This window comes from Filicampus tigris, chromosome 1 (genome assembly GCF_054856515.1).
Source record: "Filicampus tigris isolate MCC_2025a chromosome 1, RoL_Ftig_1.0, whole genome shotgun sequence".
Classification (NCBI taxonomy): Eukaryota; Metazoa; Chordata; class Actinopteri; order Syngnathiformes; family Syngnathidae; genus Filicampus; species Filicampus tigris.
This window is the reverse complement of record NC_141217.1, coordinates 1,827,886-1,854,862: the sequence shown is the minus strand read 5'-3', so window position 1 is coordinate 1,854,862 and position 26,977 is coordinate 1,827,886. Positions and strand designations below refer to the sequence as shown.

General features: G+C 41.8%; 2 protein-coding genes across 2 annotated transcripts; one reads left to right on the top strand and one right to left on the bottom strand.

The window, feature by feature from the left end:
- Positions 1-1,362: 1,362 nt before the first annotated feature.
- LOC147152452 (interleukin-27 subunit beta-like) lies at positions 1,363-11,713 on the bottom strand. The gene is made up of 6 exons (XM_086044070.1): positions 11,632-11,713; positions 7,117-7,231; positions 6,872-6,995; positions 4,728-4,848; positions 2,622-2,785; positions 1,363-1,924 (listed from the first exon to the last, which is right to left on the bottom strand). The coding sequence occupies exons 1-6, from the start codon at positions 11,711-11,713 to the stop codon at positions 1,766-1,768; spliced, it is 765 nt and encodes a 254-aa protein (XP_085900196.1). The 3' UTR covers positions 1,363-1,765.
- A 5,327-nt stretch (positions 11,714-17,040) lies between these two features.
- LOC147152451 (galectin-8-like) lies at positions 17,041-26,189 on the top strand. Its single transcript, XM_086046375.1, has 5 exons — positions 17,041-17,207; positions 19,602-19,760; positions 23,643-23,728; positions 23,797-23,968; positions 25,710-26,189. The coding sequence occupies exons 1-5, from the start codon at positions 17,181-17,183 to the stop codon at positions 25,854-25,856; spliced, it is 591 nt and encodes a 196-aa protein (XP_085902501.1). The 5' UTR covers positions 17,041-17,180; the 3' UTR covers positions 25,857-26,189.
- Positions 26,190-26,977: the final 788 nt, after the last annotated feature.

Genomic DNA, 26,977 nt, shown 5'->3' with positions numbered 1-26,977 from the left:
GGCTGGCAACCAGTTCAGGGTGTCCCCCGCCTACTGCCCAAAGACAGCTGGGATAGGCTCCAGCACACCCCGCGACCCTTGTGAGGAGAAGCGGTACAGATAATGGATGGATGGATGGATGTTTTGGAGAAAATAGTAAATACCTAACTACTCTCAAAACGCACCTTTCTAGTCAGCTATATAGCCATGCCCCCCTCCCTCTTCCCAGGTCTTGGTGGGAGTCACCAGAGGACCCGGACACTATTTGTCCATTCAATATCATTGTCCAAAAACGGCGATCAATCAGCACCAAAATATATGTGGACATCTCTACTTATGCCCGCTTGCACCTCTGAAAATATCACGATTAGCCTCTCCATGGATCACTTATGAGAGAATGAGGAAATTAGCAGCTTACATGCAGTTTCTCTCATGCCATATTTGCAGTTTTGATCAGTCTCCAGCATGCAATGTGCTACGCCGGGACTAGCCCCGTCAGAAATCTGTCAAGATCCCGTTCAGCTCTTTTAGCACATTAATTAATTTGTTTATTTGTGCATTCATTCATTCACCCGTCTATAAACGTTTTATAACAAAAATGTGCCTTTCTGTTCTAATAGAAAACAGTCATTTTGACTGTGGTTGGCTGACAAGTGTTGCAGGGTTCTCCTTAACGTGTAATTTATTGTGCAAACCTTCCAAAGTGCAACACAGTGAATATTTACAAAAAAAGGGGGAAAAAAATACTGAAAAATGTCAAAAATAGTGTGACTGAGCGCAGCAAGGCCCACCCTCTTTTTTAGGTGATACAGGTAGGTCTGCATTTTATGCAAGCAAATATAACAATGTTGAAAATAAGTAGAAGCAAGCAACTTTACACTGGTGAGACGGGTGACTCAATACAAGCCATCGTAGGGTCGATTTTTTTGCTTTGCCGTGCAGCTGTTTGGCAAATAGTGAACAATTGTTCAAAAAGAGGCTCAAAAAGAGTCTTTTTTGAACAATTGCCACTCCCAGTTGAAGTTTATTGTCAAACTAAATATTAAAACAACCACATTGAAAACAACCACGCAAAAAAGCATCTGTGTAGCTAGCAGCACTATAACCATTTAATTAGAACGCCCAGGATTTTTTACAACTTTTTTTACAAAAACTATTGAACAACAAATCTGGGTGATATTTGACAAACAACTCTGCTGGCTACAAGTAGATTACTTTAATTTGTAAATAAGCCATTACCTGCCAAAGCAGCAGGGGGTATGGCGGGGTGACATAGTCAAATGCAAAGCAGAAATAGTCAAATGACAGGCTTCTGGGCGTTCTAGTGTTGGATGAACAATGGCTTGAACTCAAAACAGTGTAGCAAAACACAGGGAGATAATATAAAAGTACACCTAGTCATATATTCTTTATTCTCTTCAAAGAAGCATTAATGTTATTACCGTACTGATGAACTGAGAGGAGTTGAGACAAACAAAAAGTATATTGGTGAGTCTGACTTACACTAGGACAAGGCAGGTACACCACAAAGTGCAACACAGTGGCACATTTAATTGACTCATTGTGACAAAAACTGTTTACTTGAATAAATGTGTTGTTTTGGGGAGCAAGCTGTAATCAATTAGTGGCATTTCCCTTTATTTCAATGGAAAAAGATGATTTGAGATAATGTTTGAAGTTATGAGCATGTTCACTGAACAAATTAAACTTGTATCTCAAGGAACACTGTTTTACAATAAATAGCAAACACATTCAACAAATCTTAACAACAACCTAACAACTGGACTTATGGAGTTTTAATTGTGGGTAAGGTGAAGGTGACCGGTGAGCTCCAGATACTCCACTGGCCCAGACCCAGCAGGTCCATAGCGCACACTTGAAACACGTACTTCCTTCCTGGGTTTAGACCCTTCAGCTCCAAGCTGGTGCTCTCCAACGGACCCAGCTGCAGGAACCAGAAGGTCACAATCAGCAAGGGTACAAAAACAGTGGCGGTTTATTATTGGGCTTGCAATAGTTTTTTAAAAAATTAAACCATAGTCATTAAAGACATATTGGTATCCCATTATAGGCTAACTTAAAATTCTATCCATCTATCTATCTATCCATCCATCCATTATCTGTACCGCTTCTCCTCACAAGGGTCGCGGGGCGTGCTGGAGCCTATCCCAGCTGTCTTTGGGCAGTAGGCGGGGGACACCCTGAACTGGTTGCCAGCCAATCGCAGGGCACACAGAGACAAACATCCGCACTCACAATCACACCTATGGGCAATTTAGAGTATCCAATCAACTTACCATGCATGTTTTTGGAATGTGGGAGGAAACCAGAGTGCCCGGAGAAAACCCACGCAGGCACGGGGAGAACATGCAAACTCCACACAGGGAGGCCGGAGCTGGGATCGAACCCACGACCTCTGAACTGTGAGGCAGACGTGCTAACCAGTCGACCACCGTGCCGCCGCTCTATCTATCTATCTATCTATCTATCTATCTATACTGTATGGATCAAGAAAATATATCTACAGTATTATCTATCTACAGTACAGTATAGATACAAATTATTAATATTTATATATTATGTATTACAATAATTAATACAAATAAAAATGATCTGAATGGAACTGTGGGCTTAGAACATACACTGACAGACTTGGCTTGGCCTTTGTGGTCCCACTGGTACATGATCTGGTACTTGAGGGGTGCCATGTCCAGGTGAGTCCATGTCAGAGGGGCAGACCACTCTATGAACACGTTGCTGGTGTGGCGGGGCGACACCTTGACATCCACTGGGGGGTCGGGTTTCACTGCAAATAAAAGACACCGTTGCAAAATATCAGTGGTGAGCAGGTGACCTACATTTACAACAGTAGTGCCCATTTAAAATGAATGAAAATGCCATTAATCTGTTCCAGCTCCCAAGAAACACATCCATCCATTATCTGTACCGCTTCTCCTCACAAGGGTCGCGGGGCGTGCTGGAGCCTATCCCAGCTGTCTTTGGGCAGTAGGCGGGGGACACCCTGAACTGGTTGCCAGCCAATCGCAGGGCACACAGAGACAAACATCCGCACTCACAATCACACCTAGGGGCAATTTAGAGTATCCAATCAACTTACCATGCATGTTTTTGGAATGTGGGAGGAAACCGGAGTGCCCGGAGAAAACCCACGCAGGCACGGGGAGAACATGCAAACTCCACACAGGGAGGCCGGAGCCGGGATCGAACCCACGACCTCTGAACTGTGAGGCGGACGTGCTAACCAGTCGACCACCGTGCCGCCCCCCCCCCCCCCCCAAGAAACACAAATAACAAAATTGTAGTGTTTTTTAATAGAGTTTAAAAAACACTCAACACTCTTTTACTTTATGAAAATATACAGTGATTCAAACTGACCGCAAAAAATAGCCAGTAAATAAACATAAATATAAACATGAATCATGCATTAATTCAGTGGGCATTCTGTGTCTGGTGTGCATGCCTTGGCCACCAGGGGGCATTACCATACATACAGACAGTATGTACCGGTAAGTACATGCACTATATACTGTATGTAGATTTGATGATGAAACACAGAAGACCATTTCAACTAATGTAAGCGGTAATGTTAGTCGTTCTTCACAAAGGATAAATAGAATATGCCTGTGAGTATTATATTGTCTGTTTGCATGTGTTGCACTTGTTTTCAAATGTAAATTGTTTAAAGCGGAAGTCAACCCAAACATATTTTATGTTCCCAGCAGGCCCACTAGTTGAATTTTGCGTTTGTGGAATATAAGTTAAGCAGCAAAATTCACTTGTTTTTAGCCATTTCTAGGAGGGCGGCCATTTTGTCTTCTGTTGATTGAAAGTGACATCACAACTGCTTACAACGACCAATCACGGCTGACCTGTTTTCTGAATCTGAGCCGTGATTGGTCGTTGTGAGCAGCTGTGATGTCATTTTCAGTCGACAGAAGACAAAATGGCCGCCCCCAGAGATGGCTAAAGTACCTGCATCAATGCTAGTTTAATTAGCCAATCTATGACATATTTCAATGTGCAGGTATGTTAGCATTAAACTACAAGTAAACTTCAATTTTGCCAAGCAGATTTCATGACTCAGACTCGTAACTTCAACTATATTAGCCACGACTGTTGCTTTAACCAATCAGATTTCAAATTCATCCTCACAGGGCCAGAGTGCTGGCCCCTGTTGAAGTCAGCATCTGATTGTTTGGTCAGAGCAGAACGTGTTACAACTCATGTTTAATCTAAATAAAGCACAAATTAAGATTTCTTTAATATTTTCTCTAATTTCTGCATGTCTTGACCGATTCAAACCATTGCAACTTCAAGCTTTTCATTTTAATCCTGTTTCAATTGTCCCCCCCCCCCAACCCCCCCCCCCCCCACCCAAAGAAATAAATAAATAAATCCCCCAAATTAAAATTTTAGGGGGATTGGCCTCTAATTTCCACATTTCTTGACCAATTCAAACCTTAAACTTTCAATTGTTTACCTCCTGTTCCAAAACTTCACATTTTCTAAATAAAAGCAAAGTGTTCCAATTTTTCAACACATTCTATACTTTTTTCAATCCATTGAAAATATTCACAATAAATGTTCGAATAATTCTATAGGGAAAGTCCACCTCGCCACAAAGCCTTTGCAATTGTGGCTTTTGGACTTGCGAGTGTCAGCAGTCCCGTTTAAATGATCCGCAAAAATTTCCTAGTGGTATAATGTGATCATTATGGTTATCTTACCAACGTCCTCCAGCATGAAGCTGCTGAGATGAAAATTGCTGCTTCCAGTAGAAGACAGTGTGGTCACGTTGATGACGTAATTGGTCAGCAGCTTCAAGTCGGGCAGGTGGCAGTGCCACAGCTGCAAAAAATGGGAGAAAAAATATTTCAATACGTAACTTTATTCCTTCATCCAGCTTCGCTTTCATATAAACGGAAGTTCATTTACTTCATTGCGTCAATGGGGTTTTTTATTTTACATCTTATTATTTCTTTTTTTTTCTGTTTCTCTCAAAATATATCTATTAAGTAATATTAAAAAGAACTGCTACATTTGTAGATTGTCATGCTAAATGATTGAGTAAGGGATTTTAAAAATAAGAATTTTTGCAATTTTTCATTGCTCTTCTGTTTAACAATGTTTTAAAAATGATTTTATAATTACTCATGTATATTAAACCTTAATGTTTCCATTTTCCAAATTATATGTGTCTTTATCTATACATATGTTTATATATACAATTCGATACATATCTCGATACATGGGATCCAATACGATTTTGATTTGATTTTGATTTTAAAGTGGAATGATTCGATTTTGTTTGATTAAGTGGCATTTCCATTCAGTGGTGTTACCAGGATGCCAGGTGTGGTTGGGCATTAGTCTTACCGGGGGTGCTCAAGTAGGTCGAAATCCAGTGTAGGGCACCTTAAAACGTGTTATGTTTTCTCCTTAATTGAGATAACTGTTGTTGTGATTTGGGCTAAACAAATAAAAGTTGATTTGATTTTGATTTTGATTTTTCTGGTAACGCCCCTGTTTCCATTCGATTATATATCATACGCCCTTTTTTCCCTTCTTCCCGAAAAAGGCGAATGACAGACGACGGAAGGGAACCCACGCAGCAGACGGATGACGAATAACGGATGATCAATTTGTAGTCAAATGCCCAGCTCTGTATAATGGTGCTATACAAAGTTAGTTGAAATATTGTGAAAGTCCAATCAAATGAGGCGCTGCAGGAAGAAATCTTCGGACAGACATACATATCGCGCTATATTTTAGAATGGAAAAATTCGATCCATTTTGATTCCTTGCGGATAGAGTATCTGCAGAACACAAACCAATGCCCCGTTCAAAGGAGGTAACCTGATTGCGTTTATATGACCAAATATTCAGGTTAGAAAAGGGGAAACCCAGGAGTCTTATTCAGGTTTTAAAAAATCCAAATAAGAGCATATTTGGATTTTTGAGCTTGTTTACGTGTCCTTTCAAATCGCCAATACTGCCAATATTCTAACTGCCAATACAGTACTTTCTGTTTGGAGGCAGACGCTTCTGCTTCTGCTCGTCTCATGCATCGTCTCGTCTTAACTATTAGCCCAGCCTCCTGCTGCATTTCTTCAGAAAATCTAACCATGGATTTGATCAGATGATCCCTGAACGGGGCGGTGGCTGACAATGTTTATGAATATGGCCGGGGGGTCGCGGCCGGAAGGGTACCCAGGTCAAGGGTGGAGGGTCGCGGCCGGACGGGCAAAAAAGTGCCCAGCTCTGGAGATGATATATTTTAAGGTGGTGGCAGGGACATCGACACATACTTTACGCTTAAACAACTCACTACTACTACTCCGCACAACACATGCACATCACTGACACTTCACTGCCTTCGTTGGCTTTCCCACACACCTCCCCGTGATGGCCCCGGGTGCACTACCAATGCTCCAGCCTGAAGCGGCTTGGCTGCTAGACAGGCCACCTGGGGGGTCACGCTTTTTTACCCTTCTTCCACATGTGCATGTCTTGGAGTTCTGTTGTAAGGTCTTATTACATGTATGCGCTGAGGTTTTTTTTTCTTCCAGGCTGAAGCCATGCTCCCCTTCAAGGAGAATGGTTAGAGTCTGTCTTTTTTTCCACTCCCCTCCTCTATCGTTTCCTTCCAAGATTTCATGGCGCTAAACAGTGAACCGCCAGCCTTCCCGTTCTGTCTCCCTCTGTTGGTCACTATTTGTTTCTTTGGACATGTCGTAACTAGAAAGACAAATTCTTTGTGTTTTTTTACGTACTTTTACATTTACTTACCAATAAATGTGATTCTGATTTTCATTTCGGGGGGATTGATAGATTTTTTGCGTGATTGAGGAAAGTGAATGAAAGTTGGTACCCGCTCGGAAGAATAAGATGATGACGATGATGATGGTGGTGATGATGATGAAGATGATGAAGAAAAGGAGGAGGCGGGAGGAGTCAAATGACAGGGCTTGCTGATTGATGGCTGGCGTCCCTCACTGAAATGCGCACACACAAAAAAACTTGAACGCATGAAGACTGACTCACTGGACACTTGTTTCGGTACACTGCAAACCACAAAATTGAACTGTTGTTGTTGCAGTATTGACACAATTGTACCTGTAGGAGGCGATGTAGCGCAGGGGCTCGGAGTGTGGGGGCTCCGCCCAAGAGCAGAAGGTGACGTTGGGATAATTTGCACACCAGCAATGCACGCTGAGTTGGAAGGGAGGATCTGACAAAAGAAATGTAATATATCTGCAGCCAAATATAGTATCTTTTACATTAGAATGATTTTTTTTGAGGGCGGCACGGTGGGCGACTGGTTAGCACGTCCGCCTCACAGTTCAGAGGTCGTGGGTTCAATCCTGGCTCAAGCCTCCCTTGTGAGTGTGGATGTTTGTTTGTCTCTGTGTGCCCTGTGATTGGCTAGCAACCAATTCAGGGTGTCCCCCGCCTACTGCCCAAAGACAGCTGGGATAAGGTCCAGCATGCCTGCGACCGTTGTGTGGAGAAGCGGTATAGATAATGGATGGATGAATTTTTTGAGCAACGTGGTATGCAAATGGTTGGCACATCTACCTCACAGCTCTGAAGTTCAATGTTTAAATCTAATCCAGTCTAAAGCTCTTTTCAAGTCAGATATAATGATTGTTTTTACTTTGACCCTATTACAATTACTATATCGACTAGATGAGTGAAAATTTGACATGTATTTGGGGACTTGAAAAATTGGTCAAAGTTTTCTGACATTAAGCCTTCAAGTTCCCCCGTGAACTTGAAGAGACTGGCGATCAACCCCACGTACCCATTCCAGGTCCCGATAGCTATTGACAGAGAGAACAGTGTGGCGAGGCGAGTCTGTATCTTTCGACTACAAGATCTGTGGTGCATTGTGATCTTGCCATGGAGAGATTGCGCATAAATAATCTTTTGTGACTAAATTGGGACACTCAGTGTTTTTCAAACTGTGTGCCACACCAGTGTGCCGCGAGATATTGTCAGGTGTGCCGTGGGAAATTATCTAATTTGTACGCCTGTGCGGTCTAGCACCTGGCAGCGTAATCATGTCTTTGCTACATTGTAGTACTCTTCCATACCAGCAGGTAGCAGCAGCAGCAGAAGCTGGTAGCTACTTGTCTTTGTTTAGAGACAAGCAAATTAGTGACGCATGTTTATCCAAACAGGCCCATGTTTCACACCAAGTATCAATATGAAACATTCATTCATTCATTCATTATCCATACCGCTTATCCTCATAAGGGTCGCGGGCGTGCTGGAGCCTATCCCAGCTGTCTTTGGGCAGTAGGCGGGGGACACCCTGAATTGGTTGCCAGCCAATCGCAGGGCACACAATATGAAACATTATAAAATATTTTTCTTTGTGTTTATTTAATTCCTATTCAAGACGTTATAATATAACGTCATTCTTCAATGTTAAAAAATGCTTATATAAACATTATAACACTTAAATTGTTAAAATAAGCTTTTTTTAAGCACAATTTCAGCTGGTGGTGTGCCGCGGGATTTTTTCACGAAAGAAATGTGCCTTGACTCAAAAAAGTTTGAAATGCACTGACTTAGAATACTTAGTGTGTAAAATCTGGGCTTGTCTAATTGAAAACAAAACTGATCTAATACGTATTTGCCGGGAGCAATGACTTCTTCTAAGATGATTGTACCTTTTGCTACGGAAGAGCATTCGATTTTTCTGCCTGTCACGATACAGTGCTAACATATATAAAAATAGATATATTTCTGATTAACATTTGTCATGTGTCATCTTCCAAACCGCTTATCCTATACAGGGGATTAACATTTGTTTTAAAAATAATAATACACAGTCAACAGCAATAATAATGACAATAATAACACTGTGAACACATTTCCTGTGATCATTCTTCTACTTTGAACCTATAGTAACTGTAGACTCTTAAAAAAAAGCAATCCCCAAACAGCCATTCCAGCCTTGTGCAACAAGGTGAAAAAGAACATTGTGAAGGAGATAAAAGGCATCTCATTTTACTCTGGCACTGCACGGATCTGTTTCACAAAGCAGGTTCAACAAACTCTGAGTTAAATCCTGAACTCTGAGTTGATCTACTCTGAGACCGGAAACTGAGTTTCTGGTTCCAGAACAGCTGATTTGAATCAGTTTACTCAGTTCACATGGAGTTAAGCGCGTGCGCCACAACAATGAAAAGACAGCATCAATGGAGCCCTGATTCTACGAGTCACCATGGCAACAGAGAAGAGGAGGGCTGCGTTTTTCACCCCACTCACAATAATATAACAGATGAAAACTGTTCAAGCTGTTGTTCAAAAAGTTAAGACCTCTGCATAATCTCATCGGGGTAACTCATTTTGATCACGCTTAACATTGTAATGTAAAAATGAAGTGGCTGTTTAGCAGTGCAATTTTTATTATCTCCAACATAATGCTGTTTTCACACACATACTGTAAATGAGTTCCCACCTATATCATCCATCCATCCATTATCTGTACTGCTTCTCCTCACAAGGGTCGCGGGGCGTGCTGGAGCCTATCCCAGCTGTCTTTGGGCAGTAGGCTGGGGACACCCTGAACTGGTTGCCAGCCAATCGCAGGGCACACAGAGACAAACATCCGCACTCACAATCACACCTAGGGCCAATTTAGAGTATCCAATCAACTTACCATGCATGTTTTTGGAATGTGGGAGGAGACCGGAGTGCCCGGAGAAAACCCACGCAGGCACGGGGAGAACATGCAAACTCCACACAGGGAGGCCGGAGCCGGGATCGAACCCACGACCTCTGAACTGTGAGGCGGACGTGCTAACCAGTCGACCACCGTGCCGCCCACCTATATCATGTTCTGTTAAATAATTAAGCCTTTTTAAACTAAGCCGTTTCAGGGTGAGGGACAATTTTCTGACCGCCCTATTGCCTTACTTAAGTGCTCAGCATCTCCTACATTGTACTTCCATTTGTGAGGAAACGCAGCACAGCACACAATCTACTGGGATGTGAGAGCATGACCACGATTGGTAATGTTGCAAATGTACGGACAGATTAGGTTGTGTATATGTAGATGATGGACTGTGACGTAAAATGGCACCGCTCAAAAAGATATTTTTCTGGAAATGAATCTCTACGCAGCTGATTTGCCGACGCATATTTAATTCTCTCCGCAGCAATGCTGCACCTTCGGGATGATTATCAAAAGGACATGATAAATTTGTCTCCACGTACACTGAAAAAAAACTGAAAAAAATCCAACAACAAACATTTAATTCTCGTAATGCTGCACCTTCATCCACTGAATCATTATCAATAGGATGTCACATTTGTCTCCACCTACTGTGCCTGCACAGACACTTCTCATAGGCCATACTGACTCTGATTTTTAAAATGACAGACGTCAGAACTATGCAACAACAAAACTCGCCTGCGCGATCTGAAGGAATGAGGAAATGAAAAGGAGTGTGGGCTCTGAAGCAGGGACAGAGAGAAACTCAAGATTCATTGAGATAAACCTGGTCCCAACTTAGGCTCATTGAATCTGTTACTTTGGTATACTGACCGATAGCTTGAATTACCTCTCTCTCTCTTTAACCAGCTAGAGTTACACCTCTTTCTTTGGTTTGAGTTACCTCCATGTTTTAACTTGAAACTAAAGCTTTTCCATCCTTTCAGGGTTAGCAGACTCTGAGATTTCACTAAACCTGCTTTGTGAAACAGACCCAAGATGTGCTTTATGTGGTTGTATATGTTGTGTTAATAGTTGTTGAATGTATTTTTTTGGGGAGCGAGGGCATAATTCAGTTTTTAATCGTTTCTTTACAGCCAGAGAACAAAAACACCCCCCACCCCCCGGGCTCGGGTAACGACCAATCACGGCTGAGCATCAGAAAACGGGTCAGCCTCTTATTCCACAAACGCAATATTTATCAGAATGCCTTGTTTCAACTAGTGGGCCTGCATAAAATATATTCTTCAAAAAAATATGTTTGGGTTGACTTCCCCGTTAACAATATTGTTGTTCTTAAAAAACGTTTTGCTTATAAAAAAAAACAATTTATATTTTTGCTTTCCTTTCAAGAATGTAGTTTTTGTTGTTAAAAAATTAAAACTATTGCCTTTCTTTGTTTTCTTGATCGTATATTTTATTTAAAAACAACAAATACATTTTTGTTTTTCTGATGAAAATTATGTTAGTTTTTGTGTAAAACAAAGCAAACATTATTTTTCACATTTTTATTTATCATCATTTTTTCTCCTCACAATTAAAAAAAAAAAAACATTGATTTTGGTTCAAAAATTTCCCCAATTTTTTTGGTTTGTTTTTTGGGGTTTGGCAAACACCAAATTAATGTTCTTTACTTATCAACAATATTTTGGCTTGAAAACAACAATGAAAAGCTTTCTGTTTTCTTTCTTTTTTAATAAGTTAAGATAATGACTTTTCTTTTGTTCCTTCCTCCCCCCCAAAACATTTATTTGAATTTGTTCTGGGCAGTATTTTATTATTTTTTCCCATTCAATTCATTTCCATCGTCGGAAGATACAAACACAAAATGTACCGGTATTTGCTTTATATAGTTAGTTCAAAAAGCCACCAAACAAACAAGAAGTAGACGGTGTGCTACTCACCAGCACCGTCTGGCATCAGGTGCACGGCTTCAATGGCGACTACCAATGCTAGGAGAGTCCAGTATCGCGCGTTCATCATCATGTTGCGAGTACACACCTCGGATGAACATACGCAGGGCTTTAAAGGAGGTGGCCGGCGGCGAAAGTGAAAGAGGAACCGGTGACGCCTCACAGGAAATCCTTCATCGAGAAACAACCACCGCTTTCCCACCATCATCGGGGATGTTTGACAAGTCATGTTGGTTTTGTGAAAAATACTTTAGATACAAATATGACATCATCATGTACAACAAACACACATTCCAAGTACAGCGGACCATTGGAAAAGGAAGCGCGTATTTCAAATGTTTACCAATTTAAAAAAAATAAAGAACACCACAAAACATGGTTTCCAATAATTATTTTCTTCCGTTTGGAAAAAAAATTCAAAACTAATTTTCCTTGTTAGTAAGTTAAGACAAGTCAAATGTATTTATACAGCCCTTAATCACAAGAAAGTCTCAAAGGGCTTCACATGCCCACAGTTGACAAATATTAACGCCATCCTCTGATCTGAAACCCCCAAGAGGGCAAGGAAAAACTCCAAAAAGCCAATCTGGAGAAAAATGAGGAAGCTTGAGAAGGGACCACAGATGGGGGAATCCCCCTTCCACGATGACACATATTATGATGCTATACAAAATGTTAGTTGAAACAGTGTGAAAGTCAATCAAATGATGCGCTGCGGGAAAACGACTTTGGGGAAGTGGGTCCCGGCCCAGTTGGTCAATGCAGAAATCTCCATAGCAGCGCCTCCGATGATGTGGTCAACCTCCGATCTTGTACCGGTCAGTTGCTGTGGAATACAAACAGCGACTTCGGCCGTCATCACCTAATTCCCAAGAATTGGAGGGGGCAGAAAAGAGAATAGAAGCAGCAGCGAACAGGCCAACAAATAGTTCAACTCAACGCAAGAGTAAACAAATAAGTCTTTAGTCATGTTTTGATCATTTCTACTGAGGTAGCGCTTCTAATATCCATGGGTAGGGCATTCGAGAGCAGTGGTGTCCCAATAGAAAATACCCTAGAATCTGCAGACTTGTTTTTGGCTCTCAGGATCACTAAAAGACCAGTGTTTTGTGAACGAAGGTTTCGGGACGGAACATGCGGTACCACGAAGTCCACGAGGTAGGAGGATGCTAAGCTGTGTAATATTTTATAAGTAAGTAACAAAACCTTGAAATTGAATCTCAAGTGGATTGGGAGCCAATGTAAGTTGGCTAGTATCGGGGTAATATGATTGAACTTTCTTATCCTTGTCAGGAGTCTATATAGCTGCAGCATTTTGTACTATCGCTGCAGACCTTTAATACCAGACATGGGAAGACCAGAGAGCAAAACGTGACAAGAATCGAGGCGAGACGTAACAAATGCATGGATTATGATTTCTGCGTCACTAGCAGATAGAATTGGACAGACTTTATTGGACAATATTGTGGAGGTGAAAAAAGGCAGTTCCAGTAATATTCTTAATGTGCATTTAAAAAGACGGAGTTTAGTCAAATATAACACCAAGATTTTCGATCGAATCACTTTGGGTAATAGTACATTTATCAAGACTCAGAGTGGTGTCATTAAATAGCCCTTAGCAAAAAGTAGTTTATCGAGGTATACTATAAGTAAACTTTTTCTATACTAAAATGGAGGCAGTATACTTGAAGTGTACTTTTTAAATACTTCATTTTCTAATACTTGTATACTTGGCTTGTACTGAAAAGTATACACCAAAGTCTAAGATAACCTTATATGGAAGCTTCACGTATACACGTCCCTTCTGTAAAGTATACAGAAAAATGAAAAGTGTTACATTGATTTGTGAGTTTTTAAATACTGGCTTATCTGATTTAGTAAAAGCCTTGACTAAAACACAACATAGTTTGGCACATGAACAAAATGCAGAAAATTGATTTGAACATGTTTATTTAAAAACAAGCAAGTTTGATTAAACAACATGTACCATCTTTCAAGCACATGGCACTATTGTACTTCTTCAGTGGGGATTGAGTTCATACGGATTTACTCTTATTCTTACTCAGGGGCGGCATGGCTCAGTGGTAGAGTGGTCGTTTCCCAACCTGGAGGTTGTGGGATCGATCCCCGGCCATTGTGACCATGTCGAAGTATCCTTGAGCAAGATAATTAACCCCCAGTTGCTCCTGATGCTGCGTCATCAGTAGGTAGATGAGGTACAATGTAAAGCGCTTTGAGTACCCAAGTTAGAAAAGCGCTATATAAGTGACAGCCCATTTACCATCTTGCAAGCAAAAATCACAGTCTTTATAACCATTGAAATGTTTAGAGTTACGAAGCAAGGGACATGCTACCGAATCACAACTACAGATCAACACAAACACTTTGAACACAAACACTTTGGAAACATGCCTGTGTCCATGTCTGTCTTGCCAGTCAAAACTGAGTCTCTGACAACAATGGTCACAAGGTGGGACCACAAAGGGTGGTCCATCGGCTCGAGGGCGCCTGCTGATGACATCAGGCTCTTGTTTTTAGCTTGGATATATTTCTTTCCTGCTATTTTTGTCGCCCCTTCTTGTGTAATACTTTTTCGTAAGGCAGGTGCCGATGACGAGCAGGGCCAATGATCAACATCTCGGTTTTATCGGAGTTAAGAAGCAAAAAATTGAAAGACATTGTTTAACCATTTGTATTTTTGTTACTCAGTCAGTGTTGATGGGTCTGGTGGACCCGCTAAAGCAAGGGTCCCCAAACAGTTTTCCTGTGAGGGCCACATGGCTATTCCATTCTCTGATGGGGGGATGGGGTCGGGGGCCGATAATTTTTATGAATAAGGACGGAGGGATGGAGCCAGAAGGGTACCCAGAGGGACAGAGGATGGATGACGGACTGGCAAAAAAGGGTCAAGTGCTCAGCTCTGGTAAATACAGTAAATGCACTTTATTTATCAAGGCTTCCTCCATTGTCCTCATGCTGTGTCTTGAAAATAAGTCCACCAAAATAGCAGTAAATCAATTGCTAGCCTCTCTCCTATTGGAAACGCTTTCTGAAGTCAGGACGACGCTGCTGTAAATTAGAACAGTGCTTTTCAAACTTTTTAAGGCACATTTCTTTCATTGAAAAAAATCCCCCGCAGCACACCACCAGCTGAAATTGTGAAAAAAAAGCTTATTTTAACAATATAAGTGTTATGTTGTTTGTATAAGCATTTTTTAACATTGAAGAATTACATTGTACTACAACGTCTCAAATAGGAATTAAATAAACACAAAGAAAAAAGTATTTTATAATGTTTCATATTGATACTTACTCAGTGTGAAACATGGGCCTGTTTGGATAAACATGCGTCACTAATTCGCTTGTCTCTAAACAAAGACAATTGGCTACCTGCAGCTGCTGCTACCTGCTGGTATGGAAGAGTACTACAATTTAGTAACTACATGATTACGCTGACAGGCGCTAGACCGCACAGGCACACAAATTAGATAATTTCCCACTACACACCTGACAATATCTCAAACACTCAATTAGAATGTTTCAATTCTAGGGGATTTGCCGTCACTGACGACGGCGTCGTGGCAGACGGCAAAGTACGCGCAGCGCTGCCCAGCAACGTTCCATTCTGTGGTGCTCACCTCACCACATACACATGAATGGGGTTGACAATGGCACGTTGCAAGTTCAGAGTCAAAAGAGCCACTTGAAACCTGCCAAAGAGCCTCATGTTACTTGCGACACGCGGATTGGCCAGGCCTCCATAGTGGCGAATGCTGCAACATGCAGTTAAAATACGTTGCTGCAGCAGAAGGAAATCGCGTTGAGCAATATCAATCGTTCTGGCTGGAGGCGCGTAGAAAAATAACTGGAAGTGGCTGCCTCTCAATTTTGAATGTAGGAAAAACCCTGGACAAAGAGCAATAGCAATCGATAAGACAAAAATATTGTACAAACCAGTGTATGCATTTACAGTAAAGAAATCCACACTAAAAAAACCGTATCATCTCACAATACAAATTATGTCAAAATGTCAAAACCTATAGCCATCGCTGTCTGTAGCCTTAAAAAGCAGGATCAAAGAGCATAGCATTCAGTTGTTTTCAACAAAAAATAGGCTTTGCTGAAATATACTGCAAGATTTGTCCAAATTCGTAGGCTGCGTCCTCCAAAGGCTGAATTAGTCAGCCACATGACGTAACTTCCAGTGTGACTCAGCCACATGTCCAAATTCACCTGGCATTCGAATTCAGCCTTCAAATCTGGCCTTCGTTTCCATGGAGACAGGCCCTGGGCGAAGGTTGCTTCGGAGCACATTTTTATAGCCTACATTGCTCCGCTCTTCTTCTATGATTAAAACATGGAGGCACCCGAGGGCACCCAGTGTTCGGACTAGGTAGAGTTTACTTTCAAATTTTGTATTTAATCTTTAGCATTATTCATAACATAAGCCACATGAATCCTGTCCAAATTTGCCATGGTTTATGCCCACCACAGGCTCGCAGCGCCTCCTTCGCCCTGGGCGGGCAAGCAGGGGATGCTGACGCGGGGCATCTTGGCCTGTGAAGAACTCTCTGAAGAACAGTTGCACTGGATGAGGCGCTCGCTCACGGCAACCCCGGCACTGGAGAGCTACCTGCGGGTCCGAGGACTCGCCCGTCTGAACGCCGGCGGTAATTGGTTCTACTTTTGGTAGGTAGCCTGTAGAATGCTTGCCTCTTCTTTCCTCCCTGACTACCATTATCAAAGTGTGACGTTTGCTCAAATGAGCGTCCCTGCCAAAATGTCCTTGTTTGCATTTGGCGCAGGGCATTCAGCAGGGATGCATGACGCCAATGTCCGGAGCTCTATTGTTTTGTGCGTTTTTGTACTTTATTACTTTTACATACTATTATCTGAACGAGTATTGTAGGCGCAAGAATATGTGGAAATTTTGTCAAGTGTTGTTGTTTATTATATCAAGTGCAACACTATCAAAATATATTTTTTATTCCTAGAAGTGATTGGAAAAATGCAATATTGGTTTTGTTAAGTGTTGTTGTTTATTATATCAAGTGCAACACTACTAAAATATATTTTTTATTCCTATAAGTGATTGGAAAAAATGCATTATTGGTTTATAAAAAGGAGGTGTGGGAACCTTTTGATTTGATGACTATATATTTGTTAAAATGTATTAAATGCATACATATGCTTGGTGACCTGTTTGTCAGTGTTAAAAAAATGAATTGAGCATCTCATGTTAGGGTTGGGGAGAGGCCCTGCTTGTCACTCAGTCAACGTCACTGCGTCGTAAACTGTCGATCATTCAATCACTTTATTGAGTAGGCTCTTTTGCGCCACTCATACTTTAAAATGTCATCCTTTTGTACTTAAAAAGCAACGCAAAATGCGTCACAAAAAAACAAACAAAAAAAAACACAAACGCCTCTCCCCGCCATCGGTCGAATGCTTATGCAAAGGAGCGCCCGTACGTGCAAGTAAGTAGGGATTCAGAATATCGCCCCGTCTGGGTATCAGCGGCCGCATCCTTCGCTTGGAAAATGCCTGCTTCGAGTCCAAATCAGAACGTGAGTTATGCGACCATTGTGCACATCTTTGTCAAGTAAATCTCAACTGTTTTAATGCTAATCGTTCAAAAAAGAGAGCCAAAGTGCTAGCCAAATTCTGGCTGATAATAATATGATATTGTTAACAGAGACAAACAAATTGAAAGATTGGGCTCTTCTTTCATCACACAGAAAATGTTTCTGCCTTATTCCGTTAAGGTAGTAATCCGCAGTAGGGTTGTTCATCCGATTCACCTATTTTTGACTAAAAACACAGAAAACCAGCGTTTTGTGAAACGATTTCATCCATAACGGTGACTTTGATCGAGTCACCATATATGTAACATTTTTTACATTTGAAAAACAACTTTTACAGCGTACGTGTGTTCTGGTACATTTTCAGATTTTTTAAATTATGATTGATTTTTTTTTTTTTTTTTTTTGCTGACCATTTTCTGCTCCACACTTCAACCCATCAGTAATACAACAATCATTAAAACAATGAAAATGAATGGACGTGAGTATTTACTTTGCAAGTCCATTTACAGTGTGTGCCCCTAAATTTCATATTGATCAACTTTTTTCTCATATTTGACATTTATCGTGACAAACACTTGAATAATCAGAAGAGCTGTATAACAGTCGAATTTCCAAAGAGCAGCCATGTTCACATGCGTCCAAGTTCCACATTACTTTGATACACGTACATGATGTTATCTAAAGAGACCCAATGCTGTCATCTAGTGGCCATGGGTTTTTTTTTTTTTTTTTTTACCTTACCCCAATGACAGCAGACTTGCCCATTCGCTACCTGACCATTCCAAGTCTAAAGGATCTTAGTTGACGACAGTTGTCGTCACCGGCGCTTTTCAGTGGACGACATTTTGTCATGTCAACACATCCATACATTCTCTGTGCTGATTTCAAAAGCTTTGACTGCAATTAACTGACCCATAGATGTCAAAAACACCTTTCTGACCAGTTGCAATTACATTTGGAATAGCTGGAATTTTCATTTAAGTGTGACGAGTCCAATCAACACAGTCTGTTCTTCAGTAGTTATTACAAAATTACAAAATGACACACATTTTTGCCATTCATGTGTATGGGTTTTAGGCGGCACAGTGGTCGACTGGTTAGCACGTCCGCCTCACAGTTCAGAGGTCGTGGATTCGATCCCGGCTCCGGCCTCCCTGTGTGGAGTTTGCATGTTCTCCCCGTGCCTGCGTGAGTTTTCTCCGGGTACTCCGGTTTCCTCCCACATTCCAAAAATATGCATGGTAGGTTGACTGGACGCTCTAAATTGCCCCTAGGTGTGATTGTGAGTGCGGATGTTTGTCTCTGTGTGCCCTGTGATTGGCTGGCAACCACTTCAGGGTGTCCCCCGCCTACTGCCCGAAGACAGCTGGGATAGGCTCCAGCACGCCTCGCGACCCTTGTGAGGATAAGCGGTATCGATAATAGATGGATGGATGGATGGGTTTTCTCTAGTCTATCCTATCCTATGCACCAATATTCACGTGTGAATTACGTATACCTGTAATTACATTGTAATCTATAATTTGATTATGACTTGTCATAATTCCAATTAACATTCAACTTCACTTAGTTAAATGTGATTTGTGATATCTGAAAAAGGACAGGCATTTTGAATTCAGGTGAATTAAAGCATCCATCCTTCCACTGTGTCACTTCTCCTCACTAGAGTTGCAGGTGTGCTGGAGCCTATATCCCAGCTGACTTTGGTTGAGAGGTGATGTACACACTGAAATGGTCACCAGCCAATCACAAGCCACATATAGTCAAACAACCATTTATACCGAGTTTAACCTATCAAAGAATGTTTTTGGAATGAGGGAGGAAACGGTGAGAGAATGCAGACTCCACACCGGAAGGCCGCAGCCGGAATTTGAACCCATAACCACTGAACTGTGAGGCAAATGGACTAACCAATCGTCCACCGTGCTGCCATGTTTTGAGCAGAATCATTCAAAAGAAGTGTCTTTCAGCCCTTGTAATCTTAGGTGATCCAAAACCCTGTCTGCCACAGTTGAGTATTGTTCTCATCACCATCTAAAAGGAGTCAAGTTGAGTCTATGTATTGCACTTAAAAGTGAAATACGTGTGTAACAAATATACTGGACTGAATAAAAGTTGAAACCACTGAAATAATTGTATTGCACTTATAAGTTAAATACAACTGAACTGTACGTAACAAATATAATGGATTGAATAAAAGTTTAAACCACTGAAATTATTGTTGACGTAGTGGTACTATTTCCAGGTACCACACTTTTGAGAATCACTGGCTAAGCGGGAATGTGTTGATTACAATTTAATTCCACTTGAAAAGCATGATGTGGACACTTGCTTTGATTATATTTATGATACCACTTTTTGTTTTTGTCTGCTCAGGCGACATTGCAGACCCGGCATGGGGCTCTCCTGATAGCTATCCTGGTGGCGATCCTGGTAGCCATCTTGGTCTTGTTGCCGCTTTTCATCTTAAAAAGCCAAAACAGTGGCAGTGTGACCGCTGAAAACACGCCCAAGCAAAACGACGACGGTGACAAGGTAAGCTCCCAGTGTTACTAGCAGTGGTAGGATGGAACCAAGTGGCCTCCGTTAACTTTTGTGGATGACCATGATCAGAATGACGATGATGTGTGTGACAAAATCAAGGTGTGTGAGAATTCCAGGTGTCCGCATACCTGCAGGTGCGATAGGCAAAGACTCGTGACTGTAAAACTTAACGTGGAAATAATTGTGTTAGTTAGGGTGCCTGTACTGGAGGCGTCATGCAAGAACAACATACGCTGATGCGGGATCACCCCGCTCAATTTAATTCCCCCCAGCACCATATGACAGGATACAACATAAACCTTTTTAAATAAGCTTCTTTGGGGAGATGCATGCACAAACATTAGTAAACCGAATGGAAAATGAAGCCACAAACCATTATTCATCTCCAGACACAGTATGTATTTTATAAATAAGTTCAAGTATTATCGTATTGATTCTCTTTTCAGCACAAGTCATTCAATAAGCTGTGAACATTTTTTCAGTGTATGCTCTGCTAACTAATAATGCAACAAATAGTCCTTTTCATTGAAGGGGGAAGTCAACGCAAAAATATTTTTTCAATATGTTCTATGCAAGCCCACTAGTTGAAACAGGGCATTCTGATAAATATTGCGTTTGTGAAATAAGTGTTAATCCACTCGTTTTTAGCCATCTGTGGGGGCAGCCATTTTGTCTTCTGTCGACTGAAAATGACATCACAACTGCTCACAACGACCAATCACGGCTCAGATTCAGAAAACAGGTCAGCCGTGATTGGTCATTGTGAACAGTGTGCACACCCAGGCCCACCCATGGCTCCGCCCCTGGTTCACACACTTAATTTTTGTAAAACAATAGTGCATGTTTTCAGTCACTTCCTTACTTTTTATAAAACAATAGTGCATTTTTCCAGTCACTTCTATGAATAAAAATGTATTTTAATAGTGTTCTCTGATATAATAAACAACTACTTTTAACCAAGTGCACTCTTGCGCCGACAATACTGCTAGATCAAAATAGTATGTAAAAATCAATAAAGTATAAAACAAGATAGAGCTCCTGACGTTTGGGTAATGTGTTCCACAATGCCCTGCGCCAAATACAAGGTGATTTTGGCAGGGTAGAAAACTCAATTGAGGAAACGCCACACTTTTACAATGATACACTAGACAGGAAGCCAAATAAGGGGCGAGCATTCTACAGGCTACCAAAATAAGCACCAATTAAGTCGTAGCACAGATGTTTCGGCGGACAGCACCTCTGGCCTTTGGGTCGCTCTGCAGCGCCGGTGTTGCCGTGAGCGAGCGTCCCATTCTGAGGCGCCCGTTCTACAGCTAGGCCGAGATGCCCTGCAACGGCATACCCTCCTCGCCCGCCCACGGCGATTGAGGCGGGATGCCCTTCGAGCCGGTGGCAGGCATTCCAGCGAGTGCCGGGTTTCTGACGCCCTCCGAGCAAAGCTGACCAGCCCCAGAGCTGAATTTCGATGCCTAATTCGCAAGCGGAAGAAGCATGAACGAAGGAGGACCTAAATGTGTGAAATGTGTGTGCAAGATAAGCAGCCCCTCCCAGCCACCAAAACCATGGCGCGGACGCACAGCAGCTCGGCCCATCCCAGCTGGCACTCCTCTTCCCGGTCGGCTCCTCCACCCGCTCCCCAACGAGCTCTTGCGGGCCGCGGTAGCACCTTTGGACGTGTGTCGCTCCCTTCCCGCAGAGCTCCTCAGCTGCAGTGCCTGCAAAGACCCCGCAGTGATCGTGGTCACTTTTCAGTGACGGCCATCTTGTCCCAGCCGGCCTGACGGGCCGCCTCGACCGACACCAAGCAGCTGACGTAGAACTGGTGCGAATTCGGACCCGAAGTCAGAATCGGCTAAGTACATCTTAACGCCAGCGAGTTATACTAAAACAGTGAGTCAACATGCAAAGGTCGAGCTACACAGCACATACATACATGCATACATACATACATACATACATACAGCCCTGCGATTGGCTGGCAACCAAATTTGGATGTTCCCCGCCTACTGCCCGAAGACAGCTGGGATAGGCTCCAGCACGCCCGTGACTCTTGTGAGGATAAGCGGTATGGATAATGGATGGATGGTTCTGGCTTGACCTCAGTGCAGCCTTTGACAACGTTAACCACCACGTCCCTGTTGATTGGCTGAGGGATTGGGTAGGCATTTCAAGGTCTGCCCTTGAGTGGTTTAAATCGTACCTGTCTAATAGATGTTTCTCTGTGGCTGTTGGCCCTCACAAGTCAGTCTTTCCCCCCTTTGTGAGGAGTGCCCCAAGGTTCATTTGAGGGCCGATCCTTTTTACACCATACATGCTTCTGTCTTGGAGATGTCATCAGCAATCTTGAAGGTGTTTCAGCTGCCTGCCTGCCTGCCTATGAAGATATAACAAAATTTTAGCGTTGCTAAACATGTGAAAACTACGAGCAATCACCACCAACATTCATATCCACAGTCCTACTATTGTCTATCTCAACCTGTCAAAATTAGAAACAAAAAAGCTATCAGATGTCAAAATTAGAAACAAAACACTCTCAGCACAATATTTTTGATTTTTGTGGAGGTGGTAGTGGCTTTTCCTCATTGGGGCTCAAATTTCATGTCAATAAAACCAAAATACTGTGAAGCTTATTTTTATATTTTCACAAATTCAATGAGTAGGAATGTACATATGAACTTTGGTGGCAATTAATCACTGTTTCAGACACTGATAACAGAATGTGACAAACCACACTGCAAAAATCAGCTATTTAACCTACTGGTGTACCAATATCAACACACTTCATTCCCACTTTTTGTTGTGACGTGCTTCCTGGCGGCATGATAGTTGACTGGTTAGCGCAGCTCCCTCACAGTGCAGAGGTTGTGGGTTTGAATCTGGCTCCGACCTTTCTGTGATGAGTTTGCATGTTCTCCCTGTGCCTGCGAGTTTTTTTTTCCGGGTACTCTACTTCCCCCACATTCCAAAAACATGCATGGTAGGTTAGTTTCAACTTTATTTGACCTAATATAGTGCTTGAAATTAGTTCTGCCAGACATTTTCAGACCCTCTTTTACCCAAATGTTTGAAAAAATTTGAAAAAAATGTAAATAAGTTCCTGGGATTGAATGGCTGGACTGTGAAAAGACAAGTAAATTGAATGAATAGTGAATGAGTTTTAAGGTATTTCTCTTTTCAAAAGATAATTTTTCTTATTTCAAGAAATCTTACCAAGTGTTATTATCTTAATTTCACTTGTTTTTAGTCTGAATCCACTTAAATATAGACAGTTCATTTTTGCAGTGTGGCTGTTAGCTCTCGCTAGCTCCCGTGGCTTGTTGAAGCAGAATTAGTCATATTCCTCTTTAAAAATAAAAATAAAAATAGGCGTTATTCAAGGCATCAAGGCAAAATGATCAAATTTAAAATGCAATCTAATAACAATTTCCTGATTAAAAAAAATACATAAATTGGGTTTGTTGTTGATGATTCCTTTAATGTCGGCAAGGAGACATGTTATTGTAAACATGTTATTTTTAATGTTTGTCAATGTTTTTTTTATTATTTTCGTGGTTTAAATTATTTTTTTGCATTTTCGCTATTGCAGGGGTCGACAATCTGATCAAATCGCTAATGACCCCCAAAACCCTGATCGCGTAAAATCTAGTATACATATACATATTTTAAATAAATGTGGAAAAAATATTTGATCAAATATACCAAAATAAATCAAACGTGCACATATTTTGTGTGTCACATCGATTCAGCTGACATCTTTGTAAGCCATGCTTTTTGTACAGTAACCTTTAATTCCACATACAGTTCACCTCTCTGTGTCAGCTCTTCATAGCATTCAAACTTTTTTTTTCTTCGTACATTGCATTCTCTTTGCAGATTGGTCCAAGCAGGGAGCTGATTGGAGGTGTCAATGTGGGCACCATAATCACCATTAAAGGGCGAGTCAATTGGAACCCAAAAAGGTACTAGGCCGCATCCCCCGCAAATAAGGCTGTGCCCCTGATAACATGTTTGCGCTTTTGTATTGCAGTTTTTCCATCCAGCTGCGTGACGGCAATAGTGTCGCACTGCAACTGAGTGTTCGCTTCAATTGGAAAGGTGATGTGAACGTGTTTGCACGCAATTCCTTCCTGTCTGGATCCTGGGGTGTGGAGGAGCGCCAGATAGAATCCTTCCCCTTTGCATCGGGGCTCAATTTTGAGGTTACACCAGTCACTGTCATTCTACACACACCTGGATTACAGTATCATAAATGATCGTTAGTCCTTGCTACGGAGAATTCTGCTTCGACTAACTTCATTACAGCATCACATTATGGTGCCCATAATTGGCAGCTTGGTCATCTTGGAAGGGGGATTACCATCTGTGGTCCATTCTGAAGGTTTCCTTTTTCCCCCCCATATGGGGTTTTGAGTATTCCCTTTGCCCTCTTGTGGGTTTAGATCAGGGAATGTCTTTGATATTTGTCAACTGTGGGCCTGTGAAGCCCTTTGAGACTCTTTTGGGATTAACCCATTAAGGGCTAAAGTGCCTGGCTCAACAGCTAAAAAATAAAAAAAAAAACAGTAAGAAAAAATTGTGTAAGCGTTAATATTACATTATTTTATACAAGCGATGTTGGTCTCTTTGTGCGTTCCGAAAGTGACCCACTTGCGCAGAAGACGACGAAGACTCACTCACGACGTTGTGTGTGCGGATGTAAATGTGGTGCAGCGTGTCGGGGCATTTCCACAGTGAAGCGATTCGGTAGGAGGTAGAAATACAGTATTTGGGGCAGGGGCGGAGCCAGAACGTGGCTAATGGGCCTGGAAAAATCAGGGTGGGCCTAAATATTCCTCTCACTGATCACAATCCTCGTGTCCCGACACATCGTATTTTCACATAAAATGACAAACCGAATAATATGAAGTTCAGATCTTCCTTAGACAACCACAATTATGCCATTCTTAATATTCAACAAAATTTTAAAAAAAACACAACGAAACACAAATTCAAAACTAATTTAATAATAATTTACAAACATTTTTAAAAAGTATGTATATTTTTCATGAATTTCACTGGGTGGGCAGTCTGTCAATCTGGGTGGCTCCCATGGCTCCGCCCCAAATTTTGGGGCCTTTTCGATCTCATTTCATGGAGACATCAGTAAAGACTACGTCACATCATAACCGGGCGTTAAAACAGAGTTGATCTGAGCCATGGCTGAATTACTATCATCATAAATGTCCAATTTATGCTTCATGCTGGCCCGGTTCAGGCTGCGGTCACACTGTAAAAAAATCAGATCGGTATCCGACCTACCACATATGAAAGTGGCCAAAAAAATGTGACTTAAGAAGACATGATACACATCATTTTTGAGACAAATTATCCCCAAGCCACACAGAGTCGCGACATAAGGATGAAAGAGCTGTGGGTTGCTGATCCCTGGGCTAGACAAAAACATTGACTTGATTTTGGAATGAATGGGCAGCACGGAGAACAAGTAGACCCTTTTTTGCCGGTCCGTCCTCCGTCCACGACCTGGGTACCCTTCCAGCCTCGCCCCTCCGTCCTTATACATAAAAAGTATCGCCCACAATTATGACCACGTCACACGAGCGAGGGCCGATTAGTGGACCGGGCTGGAATCCACATCCACCCTTGCTTAGTTTTTTTAAAACTTGTCGCCCTCCGTCCCAAAAATGGGCGTCCGTCCAGGACAGACGGACTTCCCAGCTCTGGTAGTGACCATGTCGGGCCTCACAGGTTCGAATCTTGGCTATGACCTTCCTGTGTGAAGTTGGCATGTTCCTCCCACATTCCAAATGATCTTAGCTTCAGTGAAGACCAACAAATTGTCAGTATGTCCCCTGAACAGGGTGTAACAATTAAAAATGTATGTTTACTGCTTAAAGAGCTTTGAACCACCATGTTGCTCACCACTGCTCTCTTGTCATTCAGATGGTCATCTTCTGTGGCGCTGATGATTTCCATGTGACCGTCAACGACGGTGACAAAGTGAAGTATGAATACAGAGTCGGCCTAGAAAAGATCACGCATGTGAGAGTGAAAGGTGACGTGACGTTGTTGGACGTCAGTAAGATGTAAGATCATCATGTCAATATAGGAAGCGACACTCCCTGTCTGGATCTGCATTTATATCATACCATCTGTAAATATTAAGGATTATATGACCTCATACTTTCATTTTATTCACCAATGAACACTGATGACTGCTGCTACCTACTATACTAACTGAATGATGCAAAATAGCAGTTGTAGGTTTCAAACGGCAGCTTGGGAAAATGTCTTGAATGAACAAGAATGAAGCTCCATACTCCTTTTGGAGATTGATGTAGATCTTTTGATCAAATTTTCTTCCTCAAGTTTTATGGCTTTACACTTCTCCATTTTAGTCCAATAAAGAGCATTGCAAATGTGTGTCTTTGGATGGGTGAGTACCGATACCAGCCTTAATTTTAAGTACCCCGTATGCGTGACTGCAGCCGATTCCAATTGCGACCGATAGTAATACAACCAAATTTTGAGCATGTTCAAAATTTCGCGCAACAATGAAATCTATTTGCAACCGTTAAAACTGTTGGCGAATGTCTTTGCAACCGTTTAGAGCAGATTTGTCCAGAGTCCGTCGGCCCCCGGTCAAATTTTAACCGGCCCGCAGCCTGTCATTAAATTAATAACATCTGGCCCGTAACCTCCTTGACAAGCATAAAATACTCTAAATGCAATTTAACATGTACACACAAGAGGGCAGCAGCAAATGTCCAACTCCATTACCCTGTTTGACCCTTCTTGGACAGTTTCTAAAATGGCGACAATGAATAAAAAAATGAAAGTTCACCGCGAGGGCCGACAATTCAAGAAAAGGTGGAAATTTGTCTATTTTTTTCACTGAAGTATGCAACAAATGTGTCTGCCTCATTTGCAAGGAGAGTGCGACTTATTTCCCAGTTTTTAAATCTAAAAGTTCAATGAACTTTTTTTTTTTTACAATATGCCATGTTTCAATTATTTGCCAGTGATATATCATGTTTCACTTGCGACCTTCACTGGCAACCAAATCAGGCACCCGTCTACTGCCCGAAGACAGCTGGGATAGGCTCCAGCACGCCCGCAACCCTTGTGAGGATAAGTGATATAGATAATGGATGGATGTCATGTTTCAAATGGACCGGAAGACTTGTTTAAGAATCTTGAAATTTAAATTA